At 60.6% G+C, this 15,475-nt stretch overlaps 1 protein-coding gene across 2 annotated transcripts; it reads right to left on the bottom strand.

The window, feature by feature from the left end:
* Positions 1–1,703: 1,703 nt before the first annotated feature.
* On the bottom strand, positions 1,704–14,818 carry PGD (phosphogluconate dehydrogenase). Of its 2 annotated transcripts, XM_040987892.1 has the most exons (13): positions 14,739–14,817; positions 14,506–14,581; positions 14,070–14,249; positions 11,493–11,558; positions 10,878–10,996; positions 8,725–8,794; positions 6,470–6,604; positions 5,145–5,334; positions 3,434–3,564; positions 3,122–3,255; positions 2,455–2,554; positions 2,201–2,323; positions 1,704–2,118 (listed from the first exon to the last, which is right to left on the bottom strand). In XM_040987892.1, the coding sequence occupies exons 1-13, from the start codon at positions 14,744–14,746 to the stop codon at positions 1,999–2,001; spliced, it is 1,452 nt and encodes a 483-aa protein (XP_040843826.1). In that variant the 5' UTR covers positions 14,747–14,817; the 3' UTR covers positions 1,704–1,998. The 2 variants fall into 2 exon arrangements, with proteins under 2 accessions (XP_040843826.1, XP_040843828.1); XM_040987894.1 differs by lacking the exon at positions 11,493–11,558 and having other exon boundaries at positions 14,739–14,818.
* Between the last annotated feature and the right edge of the window lie 657 nt (positions 14,819–15,475).

The raw sequence follows: 15,475 nt of genomic DNA, 5'->3' as shown, positions 1-15,475 counted from the left end.
AGCCCATATGGGATCCCAGCGCATGCAAGGATTTAGCTATTTGGTTATCGTGCTCGGTCCTCTTTCTTTTTAAATTGTGTTAGAGAGCTGCTGTCTGCTGGCTCACTCCCTGGGCCGCGCCAAGCCAAAGCTGAGAGCTGGGAGTGCACTGGGAGTGCAGTGTAGACGGATCAGGAAGCCCACTGCCTGCAGCAGCAGGGAGCTGGGCTCGCTGACCCTGCCAGGGAACATGGGCATGGTGACCTGCGTCTTCCACTGCCGGCCTGGACGCCCACACCGAGCCGTGCCTGCATTCCTGCCTGTGTCCCAGAGGGGGGAGAAAGCAGCTGTGGCTGCAGTTGGCACGGGCCTACAGTTTCTGCCGTGGGGCGTCCCTGCGTGCTAAGGCCTCGGCTCCCAACTCCTGCCACACCTAGAGTTGTCTGGCAAGGCTGGGGCATAGCCGGGGATCCCTAAAGTGTACGGAACATGGCACGGAGGACTGGGCGGAGGTTTCCTGGTTAAGGACTGGGCGGAGGACTGCTTGGCTCTCTCTCCAGGTACCGTGACTTCTGGTCACCGTGCTGTGTGGAAAGCACCACAGCTTCCGCACAACAGCCCGAGGCGGTCCTTGGGAACCCACTTCCCAGACAGGGCTTCCGCAGGGCCGAGCCGACGGGCTCCTCGGTACAAGTAGGTCTGTCTGGGCTCCGAAGCTCAGCGCTCTGGTGCCATTCCTGGCGAGCCCCTAGACTTCACAGCTGGGGTACCCCAGCCCAGACTGTTCGCCTGGAATCTGCATTTTCCCCAGAGTTCCAGAAAGGGGATGGGGGGGGTCACACGTGGTACTCTGAGAGGCACCAGTCAATTCTTAGCCCGCACAGCTACTGCGTGGCGCCTAGGGGGCCTGCCAGGGGCCTCTGGAGCCCGGGGTGCACAGGGAAGCCCCCTGTGGGGGCAGAAGGCAGCTCTGCTCCCCAGGGAGCCCAGCAGCAGGTGCTGATCCTGGCGGGACCACCACGAGGATGGCTGTCCAGCTCACAGATGACAGCTGAGCAGGCCATGCAGCGGAACGCCAGCACGCACGGCTTCCCAGGGCAGGCGGGAGGAACTGGGCAGCCCAGCTGACGACACCCTTCATCTCCCACTCATATCCTGTCAGAAAGCTTCCAGTTCTAGAAGCATCTGTCTGCCTCATCCAGCAAGAACCCCATCCAGCGGCATCTCGGGTCCTTCCGGCAGCTGGTGAGGTCAGGAGGGAGCCAGCTTTGCCCGCCCTGCGCCCTGCAGAGCTGGAGGCCCGAGGTCACAGATCCTCCAGCTGCGAAAATATGGAGGCTGTTTGCTCTCACCGTGCGCAGGTTGCTCTGCGGGCTTTCTGGAACATTCCAGAAAATCATCCTGAGGTTGATCCGCCCGAGGAACCAGTCCCACGACCCCAGGCCACACACAGCAGCCCGAGACAAGCCTGTGCAAGGAGCAGGCGGGGCTGCTCGAGACCCCCAACACTGCGAGATGGGTGTGGGAGAGGAAGCCGGGCCAAGGGTCTAAGTCACCCCGAGGAAGCGAACATCTCCGGGCTTGTCATCCAAGGGAGGGATGACACGTCCACACTGCCTACCCCGAGCCTTCCCAGGCCGGGACAAAGCCAATTCATGTTACACATCCACAGCAAGTCTTCGTGCCAGCGGGGTCAGGGCAATGATGAGTTTGCAGAAAAGCCGTAACCCAAGGTAGCTTTTATTGAGTGGGGCACAGAGGGGCGTCGGCACCACCCTGATGCCACCCGATGTCCCCTCCCCTTGGTGTGCTTAGAGCTGGCCACTGCCAGGCCGAGGTGACCACAGCTGCTGCTGTCACACACGCAGTCAAAGCAAGAGCAGGGGGCAGGCGGCTCCCCCGAGCTGCCGTACCCAGAGCTGCCTGTCTGAGGGTCTCTCACGACGCTTGCTTTGCTAAGACCTGAGCAGACCTAGGAGAGAGGGCCTCGTGGAGTGTGTGCGGTGCGGAGGGCCCCGCCTAGGCGTTGTAGGAGGAGGACGACACGCTGCCGCCGTGGCCCGTCCAGTTGGTGTGGATGAACTGTCCTGGCTTGGCCAAGAGTTCGTAGGTGTGAGCCCCGAAGTAATCCCGCTGAGCCTACGAGACAGCAAGTGAGGCGGTGAGGACCCAGCCCGGGCCCGGGCCCTCGGCGCCCAGCGGGCAGGCAGCACCTGCTCACCTGGATGAGGTTGGCAGGCAGAAGCTCGTGCCTGTAGCCATCGTAGAAGGAGAGGGCGGTGGTGAAGCAGGGCATGGGGATGCCCGCCTGGACGCCAGTGCTTACGGTCCGCCGCCAGGAGGCCTGCACGGGGTGGGTGAGGCTGTGCTGAGCACCCTGCTCTGCTGAGACCCGCCCACGGCTCCAAGCCCAGCCGTGCTTCCACGGAGGCAGAGCCCACGGGAAGGCACCTTGCCCCACGATGGGCCATGTACCTGGCAGCTCTCCACGGCCGACTTGAAGAAGTCATCCAGCAGCAGGTTCTGAAGCTCCGGGTTCCGGTCAAACGCTTCTTTTATCTTTCCCAGGAACACGCTGAAACGGCCACAAAGGCGAGAGGTCAGGGACTCTGAAGATGGAATCATCCACTGATACTTCCACCTGCTGGTTGGCTGCGACGCCAGCGCTGGGCAGGCAGGAGCTCATCCTGGTCTCCCCGTGGGTGGCAGGGGCCCAAACACTGGGCCCGTCCTCTGCTGCTCTCCCAGGCCATCAGCAGGGAGCTGGGTCAGAAGTGGAGCAGCCAGGACATGAACTAGCATCCCATGGGATACCACGCGCATTGCTATGCCACAATGCCAGCTCCCCCACCTCCTCACCTCTTAGACTGTATTTAATTGGAAGGCAGAGAGAGAGAGAGAACCAGAAGGATGTTAACCTGCTGGTTCACTGCCCAGATGGCTGTAACAGCGAGGTCTGGGCCGGGTTCAGGCAGGAGCCAGCAAGTCCATCCAGGTCGCCCAGGAGGGAGGCAGAGCCCATCCCCGGCTGCCTTCCCAGACGGGCACTGGCAGGAAGCTGGACTGGAAGCAGTGGGACTGTCACGGGCAACTCCAGAGACCCCAGTCCCGTGGCCCAGTGACCCCGGCTGCCCTCCCTCACCTGCGGATGATACAGCCGCCCCTCCACATGAGGGCGATGCCGCCGTAGTTGAGGGTCCAGCCGAACTCCGCAGCCGCCTGCCTCAGCAGCATGAAGCCTTGGGCGTAGGAGATGATCTTGGAAGCATAGAGGGCCTAGGCAGAGCCAGGAGACAGCAGGGTCACGGCAGCCCGGTGGCCGCCCCGCAGGCCATCCAGGCCTCATTCGTGGGAGGACAGAAGCACGGGGGCTGCAGTCCCTCGGGCAGGGGGGAGGGCTGGCCTGTGTCCCAGTCCCTGCAGCCCTGCCCCCTGCCTGCTTCCCAGGCCCCACCTTGCGAATGTCCTCCAGGAAGGCCCCCTTGTCCCCTCCAAACGCCATCTTTGGGGGTCCCTTCAGCAGTCTGCTGGCCTGAGTCCGCTCGTCCTTCAGAGATGACAGGCACCGTGCGAACACGGCTTCTCCTGTGGGGACATGTGGTATAGACGGGACGCAGGGTGGGAACTGCCCCACCTCCCCACGAGCCCCAAGTGCCCAGCCTAGCCACAGCATGTCTCCTAGGGGAGAAGCTCCACACGAGGGCTCTGACAGCTCAGCTCCAACGGGAGGTGGGGCCTCCACGTGACACAGGCACGCGAGCCCACAGCTCCACGGGGACTTCCAAGGGCAGGTTGCAGCGAAATCGGACCTAAAGTTGCGGGGCTCCGAAGCTTCTCAGCACTGGCCCAGGTCAGCAAGCTCAGGTCCAGTTTGAGGGACTCCATGGGGCCTGTGGAGGCGCTAAGCGCCCATCAGCTGGAGCGCCTGTAGTCTGGGACCCTGCCACCCAGGAGTGCCCCGGGTGTCCAGCAAGGCTTCTGCAGATTCACAGCCTCCACATCTGAACAAGTCCCTTCAACATGGCGTCTTAAGAGTAAATCATTATCGTCAAACGTGATCGCTGCTACAAAACTCCTCACTTAGGTGACTTAGCATACATTACCCTGGGGCCCCGCACGGTAACCTAGTGGCTAAAGTCCTTCCCTTGCGTGCAACCAGGATCCCACATGGCTGCCGGTTTGTGTCCCAGTGGCCCTGCTTCCCATCCAGCTCCCTGCTGTGGCCTGGGAAAGCCGTCAAGGACGGACGGTCTAAAGCCTTGGGACCCTGTACCCGCATAGGAGACCCCGTAGAAGCTCCTGGCTCCTGACTTTGGATCGGCTCAGCTCCAGCCATTGTGGCCACCTGGGGAATGACTCATCGGAAGGAAGATCTTCCTCTCTGTCTCTGCTCCTCTCTGTATATCTGACTTTTCAAAAATAAAAATAAGTCTTAAAAAATAATAATAATACATTTCTAAGCATTTTTCGCCTCCAACAAAATGAAGTAGGGTCCCTGGGAGGCGGTGCTTTTGGGGAAGGAGAGCAAGCCCAACAGGGCTGTCTTGGCAGGGCACCCCCAGCAATGGAGCGTGTGTATGAGGGACCACAGGTGAAGCGGGGGAGCCACAGGAGCCCCCCAGGCCTGGTGGGAAGGGCCGAGGTCCTGAGCATGCTGTCTGGGCGGGAGTGGGGAACTGCTCCCTGCTTGCTTGGATTGGCACGAAGCAGCCACCTGCCCTTGGGGCACTCAGTGAGGCCCTGAGCCGCCCTTGCCCTTCCCCCTGGGCCTCAGCTCACGGTCCCCGACAGGGGAGGGCACAGTAATCGGGAAACCAGGGAGGGAGGGTGTTTTCTCAGAGAGCCCCTCGCAGCGTGGCACCTGCCGGCACCGCCTTTGGCTCCTTGCCCCACCCGCGTGAGTCCTCTCTCTTAAAGTACCAGCTTCCAGCTTTGTTTATCTGCTCAAACTCATTCTTTCTATTTTTTTTTCTACTTTTTCTTCTTTCCCTCCCCTTATTAGAGTTTGACATTCACTAATACAAGAGCGTGGCTGGGAAGCTGGTGCCACAATTCCAGGGTGGTGAGTGTTTAAAAAAAAAGACTTATTTGAGATCCGGAGGGAATCCTGTATGCACCGGTCCCCCTGACAGGCAAGATCAACATGCCCACGACATGGCACGCACCGATGAGGGTGACAGGGACGCCGTACTCCAGGGCCGAGATGGCCGTCCACTTCCCAGTGCCCTTCTGCCCTGCGCTGTCCCGGATCTTTGGCAGCAGCTGTTTGCCATCCGAGTCTTTGAACTTGAGGATGTTGGCTGTGATTTCAATCAGGAATGAGTCCAGCTCTGTCTTATTCCACTCCTCGAAGGCCTGTGGGGAGGACAGCGCAGGAAATGCAGCGAGCGAGGAAGCCCCAGGACCTGCCCGTCCCCGGTCCTCTCCTACGGCATCCACACCAGCACCCATGATGCTTGGGCAGCACCCAGGCTCTTGGGTGTCCACATTCCCGCCCCCGAACGCCCACCTGGTCCTGTGGTAACTGGGATGGGGTTCTGCTTGATGTTGACCTTGGCTCAGCACCACAACCGCTCTCCTCCCTGAGTCTTGGGGCTACCCTCGGTCACTCCCAGGAGTCTTTCATCCTACCTGCTCCACAGCCCCCTGTCCCATTCACCTCTTTCATACGTGTCATTACCAAGCAGCTTCACATTAGATATTAGATGATGAGGGGCTGTCTCCCCAGCTCGGGGAAAACGGAATGAATGTGTTAAGTACTGGGTCAACCAACGGAACGCAACCCCAAAAGAGAAAAGCACAGCTCCTGTGACAGTGCTGCTGTGTGTTCTGGAAGACACCCTGAGCAAGTGAGGAAACAAGAGCGGGGTCTAACAGGCCAGGAGGAGGCAGACGGACGCAGCCGAGGAGCCTCCCAACAGCCACAGGACGCATGCTGGCGGCCACGTGCCCTGCTGTCCCACCCAGAAGCACTCTAGCTGAATCTGACATTCTGCAGGACAGGAAAGAGGACCAGGCCACTCATCAGCAGGGCTGCACTGAGTAAACGGCCTGGCGGCCGGACGTGCCTTTGCGAGCTCTCAGTGAGCACGTGCTTCGCCTGCTGAGCTAAAGCAGTTAGGGGCAGAAGCAGCGGCTCCTGCACTTACTGCGACCAGCACACAGAGAACGAGAGGAGATGGACAGCTGGGCAGGAGGGCTGGAAAGCACGAGGCTGACGGGAGAATTCAAGTGGCGAATACAGAGGGAAGAACCTTGCCTGAGGGCCCACTATCTCCCTAATTGACCGAGTGTGGAAAAGCCCGTCCCGCGTGGTAGGACATAGCGCGCCCCTCAGCCCTTATGTGGACGACCGCAGGATTAGGCGAGATGCAGGCTGCCGAGCAACAGGTGCCTGATGCAAAGCCAGGCTGGCCGCAGGGGGCAGCGGAGACCCGGGGCTCTTGGGAGCTTCCTGCCAGGCGGCCTCCCCGCGGGCCCGGGCACTTACCTGTGCCATCTCGTCATGCCCCATGCCCAGCACGTCCTTCATCAGGTGGTAGGCCTCACAGATGAGCTGCATGTCCCCATACTCTATCCCATTGTGTACCATCTTCACAAAGTGCCCGGCGCCCTCCTCGCCCACCTGCCAGGAGACACACGTCGTTGCAGAGGCTCAGTGGGGACATGGTGTCCCTGACAGGTCCACGGTGGGCCAGACGCCCACGTCTCAGCTGAGGCCCCTTCCCCACACAGAAATAACAAACACAATGTCAGCAGGGTATCTCTGAAACACAAACCCTCCAGCAACCAACGCAAGCCCGGTGGGAGGCTATTTCTGCAATAATTCCAGCACATTCCCTAAAGGTTTGTTCAGAATCTCCCCAGCTCTGGGAGGACCTACAGCTGAGCGCTCCCCTCCTCGCTGACGCTAAGCCAACGCTATCTCCAGCCCTGCCAGCAAATAGTCTTTTTTTTTTTCCTGACCACTTTCCCCAAATTGGAGGCTCAAGTACATTGGCTCACTAAGTCACTTGGGTATTTTTCAACATACAAATGTGTGTGGTAATGTTTGTGTGGTTACTGCAGGACAGTAAACAGCCGAGGTCTGGCCGTCCCTGCACCCTGGAAGCTCAGAGATGGGTTTCTCTAAGGTTGCTCCATGGATAAGGTGCTCGCCCTGGGCCCGGGCAGGCATCCAGGACACACCTGCACCAGGTGACCGAGCCCGCACCGAGGCGTTCCGCAGTGAGCCTTGGGGTTCACGTGCTTGTCAGATGAGCAGCTCTGGCCCTCAGGACAAGCTGAGAGGACAGTGACAGGAAAGCAAGGGGCAGGCACAGAATCGGCCCAGAGGGCAGAACGTGGGCGCAGCCCCGTGCACGCAGCTCTGTGACAGGGACGCACCTGCCAGGCAGCCTGTGTGAGTCACTTCTTCCCACCTTCCCCCAGGCACTGTCTCTGCTGGCTCCTCCCACTGGCCTGCGTTGCCTGCTGCTCTGCCACTCTGCCCTGCACTCAGGGGACCAAGCCCCTCTCCACTGCTCCCTTCCGGCTGCTTCAACAACAAACCAAGCAGCGTCCTCAGTGACCTGGACTGAGCAAGCTCCACAAGGGCAGGTGCTGCCTTGTCGGCCCGACAGTGTCCTGTCGCTGCCCTCGCACTGCAGTCCTGACACCAGAACGAGATGTCCCTCCCCCAGCCTCTGCTGCCCAGCAGCTCCAGCCCTGCCCGCCCTCAGCCGACTCAGCTCAGCGGCGCCCCCTGGTGTGGCAGACGCAGAGCGTGTCTGCACCCCCACACCTTTATGGCACCTGCAAGTGACATTAGCAATGTGTCTGAACTGATGGTGTAAGATGAACGGGGAATCCTAGGGACTGCCGGCCCAACCCTCATGGTTTCCAGATAAGGAACTGGGAGCCCAAGGGGGAAGTGGCTTGCTGGCGTCACCCAGAAGTGCCAGCCCAGTGCAAGGGTTGAAGTGGGGATATGGGAGGGCGTGTCACTCGGGACCGCACAGGAGGCAGGGAACAAGCCCCGGCCGCCGTCTCCTTCAGGGAGGGCCCCACCAGGGACAGGCCTGCCCACTCGTGCCCGCCATGCTGCAGCCCATGTCCCCTTCCTGGCACCCCAGCCTGCAAACTCCACTGCCGATTTTGACATTCTCACTTGGGCTGTGTTATAACACGGCTTAAAAAACAGCCTTACGTCACCTCATTCTTCCTTTTTCTTTCCTACAATCTGACGGAGGACACTTGCGTGTCGACCTCCAGGCTAGGAGGGGTCCATTGAGAACCAAGGCCAGGTACTCTGGACAGGGTCTGTCCCCCAGGGGTTCATGCATTGGAGGTGTGGTCCCCATGTGGTATTGTGGGAGGCGATGGTCCTTTAACAGGGAGGGGCCTGCTGGGAACCCTCTGGTCACTGCAGGACACCGAGTGACTTCTTCTGAGGGTAAATGCTCTAGCCACGTGGTGGCATCCACCCGGAGGCCTTCCCAGTTGACCCGAAGCCAGGGCTATGGCCTTGACGCCCCCGAACTGCGAGCTAAGCGACCCTTTCCTTGCTGTGCCCAGCTCAGGCCTTCGTGACGCTCAGGAACAGGAGGCTAAGGCAACGCATGCACTTGAGGAAGCAGCTACACCAGCAGCTCAAGAGACCTTATCTCACGGAGTGACCGCCGACCGAGGTGGCCTCTGCTCTGTGCCATGTCACTCTGCCACGCCCAGGTCGCGCCCAGCCTTAAGACGGAGCCCAGAACTTGCCCAGTCACAGCAGGGTTCTCCGGTCCCGACCTTGGCCGCGATGCTCTGGAAGATGGTCTTGATGTGTGGCCTGTGGAACGAAGCAGTGGGTCACCTCAAGGGCTGGCCCTCTACGGGAGTGGGTATGCCCGGGATGAAGCTGAGGCCTCAGCGAAGCCCCTGTCCCCCGCTCGCCTAGCGGCCTGCCCCCTAAGCGTCTTGAGGGCAGGGGCCACAGACCTGCTGTGACTGACACAGAGCGGCTGGGCGGAGGCCTCACCCAAGCACCAGGAGCCCTTGCAGCCTCGGGAGCAGCCTGGCTGCCCACAGCAAGCACGGGGGAGCTCGGGAGTGGGCCGTGTCCCCACGGCCGCCGCTCATGGCAGGTGCAGCTGGGAGATGCCGGGCAGAGCGGGAGGGGCCCCTCGGCGCGTTTCCACCCCCAGGCCGTGCTCACATTGAGCCTTCTCCTGTCATGCTCATTTGTATAAAGATTTATTTTACTTGTTTTAAGGCAGAATAATAAGGGAGAAAAAAACCAAGCGAGAGCAAGAATCTTCCAACTACTGGTTTGCTCTCCAAATGGCCCTAACAGGCAGGAGCCTGGCATGGCACCCGGGTCTCCCAGGAGGGTGTCAGGCCACTTTCAGCTGCTTTTCCAGGGAGCCAGTGGATTGGAAGCAGCACAGCCAGGATTCGAACATGGGCCCAAATGCAGGGTGCTGTTGTGGCCACGACACCTGCCCCCTACTACCCCTGTACTCAAAACCTTGCCAAGTAGGCCTGAAGACAGCGGTGGGTGCTGACTGTGCACTGAGGGTGCCGCCTGCGACACCTGCAGGCCACCCCAGGGTACTTCTGCTCCACCCCCGAGGGGGCAGCAACGATGGGTCCCCACCCACCTTTTTACGGAGGCGACGCAAGGTCCTGGCTCCTGGCCTCGGTCTGGTCCAGCCCTGGCCGTTTGTGATGTTTGTGAAGTAAACGGAACAGCCAGGACTTGGACCACTGGACACGGGCATCCCGAGCCACAGCTTCACCCGCTGCCCGGTCCACCACTGGACGCGGGCATCCCAAGCCACAGCTTCACCCGCTGCCCGGTCCACCCCGCCACCCAGAAAGGTGGCTCTGAGTGTGAGTTAACACACCGCAGGAGTCCCCGCACATCCCGGGAAGAGACATCCGCAGGGACTCCTCCCCCGCATGCTTCTAGAACACTGGGAAATGAAACTCAGGAAACCGCCACCCCCGCGGCCCCCTCAAAGTGTTTGTTACTCTCCCTAGCCCTTCCCTGCTGCCCACCTCTCTCCCCAGCAGCTCCCACGCCTGCCACAGTCCCAGCAGGACCCCGTCGGCGCCCGTGTGTCTTTCCACTCATGTGGAGCTGCGGCCACACGGGCCCGCTCGGCTCTGGCTTTGCAGCAGCAGTGTCCATGGCCTCGCGGGGCCGGCACTTCCTCTGCCATGGAGCGCAGCACGCGGCGCTAAGCCTGGTTTCCCAAAGTGCACATTTTCTGCCCCGTCCCAGGCTGGAGTTTTCCATGACTCACAGTTACTAAAGTTATCTGTGGGGCACATGTCACAGACCAGAGGCCGCCCTCACTCGCACGCGTGGCCCCATCCCGGCTGTTTCCATCACAGCTGCTTGGAACCCCCTGCGTCAGCCCCACGGAGCCACAGAAGTCAGACGCCCCGGCAGGGGGCTTCAGAAAATGCATGAATATGTGCAGGAGAACACCAAAGCAAACTGTATCTTTAAAAAACTTTCATTTTTTTTCCTCCTGAGAACTACTTTTCTTGAATATTTATATTTAAGAGGCAGAGAGAGATTTCCCACTTGCCAGCCACACCCCAAATGGCTGCAATGGCCAGGCCGGGCTGGGCCGTAGCTGGGAACTGGACACACCCCAGGGCTCCCCATGCGAGCATCAGAAACCCGATTACCAGCGCCACCCTACAATTCCCCAAGGTCTGCACAGTCAGGCAGCTGGAATCAAGAGCCAGAGCTGGGGACTGAACCTGGGCCCTAGCATTTGGGCTGCGGGTACTGTCACACTGAGCCAGACACTCACTCCTGCATCTGTCATACTCCAGGGGTGCAGACAGACACAGCCCCAGCAGCTCCCCCTCTAGCCTCATCCCCCATGCGGAGACCGGGTGCCCCCAGGACTTACCAAGCCTCTTTGTTCCCTCCGGGCATGAGTGACGGGCCGTGCCGGGCCCCTTCCTCTCCGCCGCTGACTCCACTGCCCACAAACAAGATGCCCTTGGCCTTGAGGTCTCGGCATCGCCTCTAAAGGAGAGAAAAACAATCTTACGGGAGGAAGGAGGCTTGGGGGGCGGGAGGGACAGTCCGCATTCAGGGAGGTGATTCGAGGCTCCTGGAGGAGGTGTCCTTCCACTGATACAACCCAACACTCGTGGGCACCTAGAGCTATGGACCCTGCGTCAAAAGGGCAGTCAGAAAGCCAAGCAGTGGCCTTGTGTGGCAGACCCATGGTTAGGGTTAGGGGAGTGGGGCTGGCGCAGTGGGCCAGGCCACTGCTCGGCACCTCTCAGCCACCCGAGACCTGCACACAAGACCAGTCGTGGCGCAGCTGGCAGTGAGGGCACGGACTGAGCGGGCTCACACTGGCGGTGAACGTGCAGCACCACAGCCGATCCTCTGTTTCTGGTGAGCAACTGCGAGCCTCCCCCGCAGCGGGCGTCAGTCGCCTGGGACTCAGCCCTCAAGGCCCAGCACCTCCAGCCACATGAGTGATGTCTGGACTTGAGCCTGTACCACTTACCGTGGTGTCCCTGTATTCAGAGTTTCCTCCGTCAATGATGATGTCCCCAGGGTCCAGCAACGGAACCTGGAACCAGACGCTGGCATTAGGGTGGGCCACAGGCTACGGCACACACACAGCCTAATGAAAGCACATACCACTCGCTGTGGATTGAATAGGATCTGGTTCCCAAAACTGGCAGATGGCAGAACCGCAGCAGTTATTAAAAAGGCGTGAGCCCATTCACAGTGGTGGGGTCTTGGGGAAGTGACTGGATGCGGGGGCCAAGGTCCCTTCCTGCCCCTCTCAATCCTGTTACCCGTGAGGTCCCGCCTCCACACCCTCCCACCAGAGCCTGAGCTTGGCCTGTAAACCTCCCTACTGTGCGCTCTCACCAAGGTGGCTCCTCCCAGGAGTCTGAGCCCAAGCCGACTAATCCCCTAACCTTGTGACACGCTTAATCCTCGGGAATCCAGCCTGCTTACAAGGGAAGGCCTCTCAAATCCAGAACGGCCCAGAACTGACAACTCCTGTGAACCACTTCAAGATAGCTGACAGATTCTTTACGAGAGAGAGAGAGAGAGAGAGAGAGAGAGAGAGAGAGAGAGAGAGAGCGAGCTCACGTGTGGGCTGCCTCTCCAGGGCCCCACAGGCTGGAGCCGTCCCTTGCTCTCTCCTTGGCAGGAGTGGGGGCTAGAGTGTGCCTACACACTTCCTGGCCACAGGGACGAATGCCCATCAGTAACCTAAGATTTTTCACAAGGGATTAAAAAAAAATTACTGCAGAATGCATGTTCTGAAAAAGCTGGGCCTAGATGTGCATTATTTGCATTAAAATAAGCTTACCTTTTAAGTCTACTTTTCCATAAAGTTTTTAAAGTATCCTTGTAAAACAAATAACACCTTCCTGGAGTTAATACTGTCATCATGTGACACCTACTTGGGGTTAGAGCCCTGCTTGCAAAGGCCCTGTCTAGAACACGACAGGCCACGTGGTTTTATTTCACCCCCAAGTGAGGAAGAGGCCGGGCTGGCGCTGGGAAGCCTCCATCCGCAGCACCAGCATCCCGTATGGACACCAGGTCAAGTCCCAGCTGTTCCACTTCCGATCCAGCTCCCGTGAATGCACCTGCTGGAGCAGAGACGACCCAAGGGCTGGAGCCCCTGTAGCACGTGGAGGGACCTGGGTGGAGCCCCGGGTCATCGCTGGCCTTTGTAGCCGTGAGGAGTGAACCAGTGGATGGAAAAGCTCCCTGCAAATACTAAATCTTTTTTATTCTTTAAAGGAAGAGGCCAGTCCTGGGAGAACTTCCTGGCACACCCAGCAGGCTGGCTCTGTTGCCCATTGCTCCACCTTCCCCTGCAAGGCTCACGGTTAAAGTTACTTAATATTTTCCCACGCGGAAGAAGAAGCTGCCATTTTGGGGCCGGTTTTGTGGCACAGCAGGTTAAACTGCCTTGCAGCGCCACAGGGGTGCCACTTTTGAGTCCAGACTGCTCCACTTCCCATCCAGGTCCCTGCTACTGTGCCTGGGAAAGCAGCAGGGATGGCCCAAGGTCTTGGGCCCCTACACCCATGTGGAGACCTGGAAGAGGCTCCTGGCTCCTGTCCAGCGCTTCCCTGGTCGGTGCGTGCCTTTGGAGAGCAAATGAAAGGCCTGCTTTCTCTCTCCCTGTCTGCCTTTCAACTAAATACAATCTTCTAAAGCCTGCCATTTTGCGTCCACTTGGTCACAGGCTCCTGGCGTCTCACACACAGAAAGCTCGGCGTGTTCTTGCTTTCCCATTGACTGGAAATGCGGCAGTGCCCCGCTCGCTAACTCCGCGGGTACTCTCAGCCCCTTCGTCAGCACTCCACATCTGGCGGACCAGGCCCTCCCTCCAGCTGCTGTCACTGCCTTTCTTCTCTACGGGGAGCCTGCCCCGGTCCGCAGCTGTGCCTTTAGACGGGTCTGAAGCCATCGCTGCCCCCAGCTCCCCTCTCTCCATGTGCCTGTCTACAATTCCGAAAGCCAGCACATTGCCTAGTACAAAACTGAGTCGCAGTACGCAGTTCCTGGAACTCCCTGAGCGGGTCTCCTGCCGTCCACACCCAGTTACGGGGCCTTTTGAGAGCTGTTTCACAGCAGGGTGTTCTCGGCCTCGCACATTCACTCCGCATGACGGGCAGGACCGTACTGTCCACAGCCCCCACGGGACGACCCTGCCTGGCAGAGGCCGGGCGCCCAGCAAGACCGCTATGCTCCCAGGCTTTCCCTTGGGAAAGGAGCTCCAATTCCCATGCCCAGGACTATGGCCCTGGGCAAGCCAAGAACCAAAGACTTCACCAGGTCTCCAGCAGCACCTGCGGCTCCCAGGGCCCCTCCGGCAGCAGCCTGCATGCGGGGTGGGGAGCCCAGCTGGGTCCCCTGCCCTGAAAGTCAGCATCCTGAGACGGTTATAAAATTAGTGCCAACCAAAGTAGCGGCTGTGCAACATTTAGGCAGTTCTTTCCTCAAAACTGAGCAGGTCACGTCAACGACTTGGGAGAAAGAATCAAACAGCTAAAAGGAAAACCCTCTGCTCGCAGGCAGCTGCCAAGGGCAGGGCGGGCCTCACCAGCTTCTCGATGAAGTCGTCCACGGCCTGGCCGGCCTTGACCAGTAGGATGATCCGACGCGGCCGCTTCAGGCTGGACACCATCTCCTTCAGGGACTGAGCACCGATCACCTTGGTGCCCTTGGCCTCGTTGGCCAGGAACTCGTCCACTTTGGAGACCGTCCTGTTAAACGCGCACACCTGGAAAGACAGGGGGAGTGAGCAGGCAGGGGGCCACGCCACCTGCCAGCAGCCAGGAGGGCCAGGGCGGCCCTCGGTGGCAGGAGCCCGCGGGGAACTGAGGCTCAGCAGGTCCGGCCTCGGCCTCTGGCTGGCGATGCCCAGGGTCAGGCTCCCTTCCCGCTGGACACAGCCACCTGCAGCGCTCGCGTGCGCACACCCTCCGGGGGCCGTGGGACCCGGGCAGCGGGCAGGAGACCCGAGCCCCGCCACTCACCACGAAGCCGTGGTCATTCATGTTCAGGATCAAGTTCTGGCCCATGACCGCCAGTCCGATCAGCGCGATGTCAGCCCTGGGAGGAAGAACCAGACAAGGGTGTCGGCGCGCCAGGCCCGGTTCTCAGCGCTTTCGCCCGCCCGCGCCCCCGGGATGCCGCCCGGCCAGGGCCCGCGCCCCGAGGCGATCGCGGCCCCGGTGCAGCTCCTCGGTGGCCATGGCGAGGCACTCACTGGGCCATGGCGGCGGCGGGGCGGCGGGCAGAGCAAGTCTGAGGAGCGGCGGCGTGCGGGGTTCGGGCGGCGCCGGCGGGTCCCCCTGGCCTCCCGGGCTGCAGCGGCTTCAGCCAGGACTGCCCGGCGCCAACCAATCCGGAGCAGGGGCGGAACTGTACCGCTACGCCATTGGCTCTCTCCGGCGCCTGTTAGACCACCTGAGGCCGAGCGGGCACGCCCACTCTCGGCGGGGCCGGATCAGTGGAGAGCCGAGCACATCGATGGCCCCGGGCTGTGGTGGGTGAGGGGGCGCGGGGCCGGCCGCCTGAGGGGCTCGTGCTCAGGCCCCGGACTCCGCTCGCGGCCGGGCAGGTGACGTGGGGAGCCGCGCTCTGCACCCTCAGAGGGTCGATCGCGACTCCCTCCCCGCACAGCCGGGCTCCGGGGGCGCACGCGGTTCCGCGAGGGGCAGACGATGTGTTCCAGACGCGCTGGGGTCGTGGGCTCAGTTTTAACTTTTCTTTTTTTAAAAAAGTGGATTTGGGTTTTATGCCACCATGGCCATGGCAGCCAAGGCTAGGCCTGGCTGAAGCCTGGAGCCAGGAACTGCACCCAGGTCTCCCACATGGCCGTGGGGACCCAAACACTTGGACCAGTGACACCTGCTGTCCTCAGCCGGGGCTCGAACCCGGATTCTCTGATAAGAACCTCAGTGACATAACCAGCACCTCACGCTGCTGGCCCCTGCTGCACAT

This window comes from Ochotona curzoniae, unplaced genomic scaffold (assembly GCF_017591425.1).
Source record: "Ochotona curzoniae isolate NIBS_2020 unplaced genomic scaffold, NIBS_Ocur_1.0 contig_4792, whole genome shotgun sequence".
NCBI lineage: Eukaryota > Metazoa > Chordata > Mammalia > Lagomorpha > Ochotonidae > Ochotona > Ochotona curzoniae.
This window is presented reverse-complemented; position numbering and strand designations above follow the sequence as displayed.

Bases quoted from the DNA above. Each gene is read 5' to 3' on its own strand.
- PGD (XM_040987892.1), bottom strand. The intron at 5,335-6,469 runs GTAAGTGCCCGG...TCCTCCCCACAG, and splicing joins GGCATGACGAGATGGCACAG to GCCTTCGAGGAGTGGAATAA. The intron at 2,324-2,454 runs GTACATGGCCCA...CACCCCGTGCAG, and splicing joins CGGCCGTGGAGAGCTGCCAG to GCCTCCTGGCGGCGGACCGT.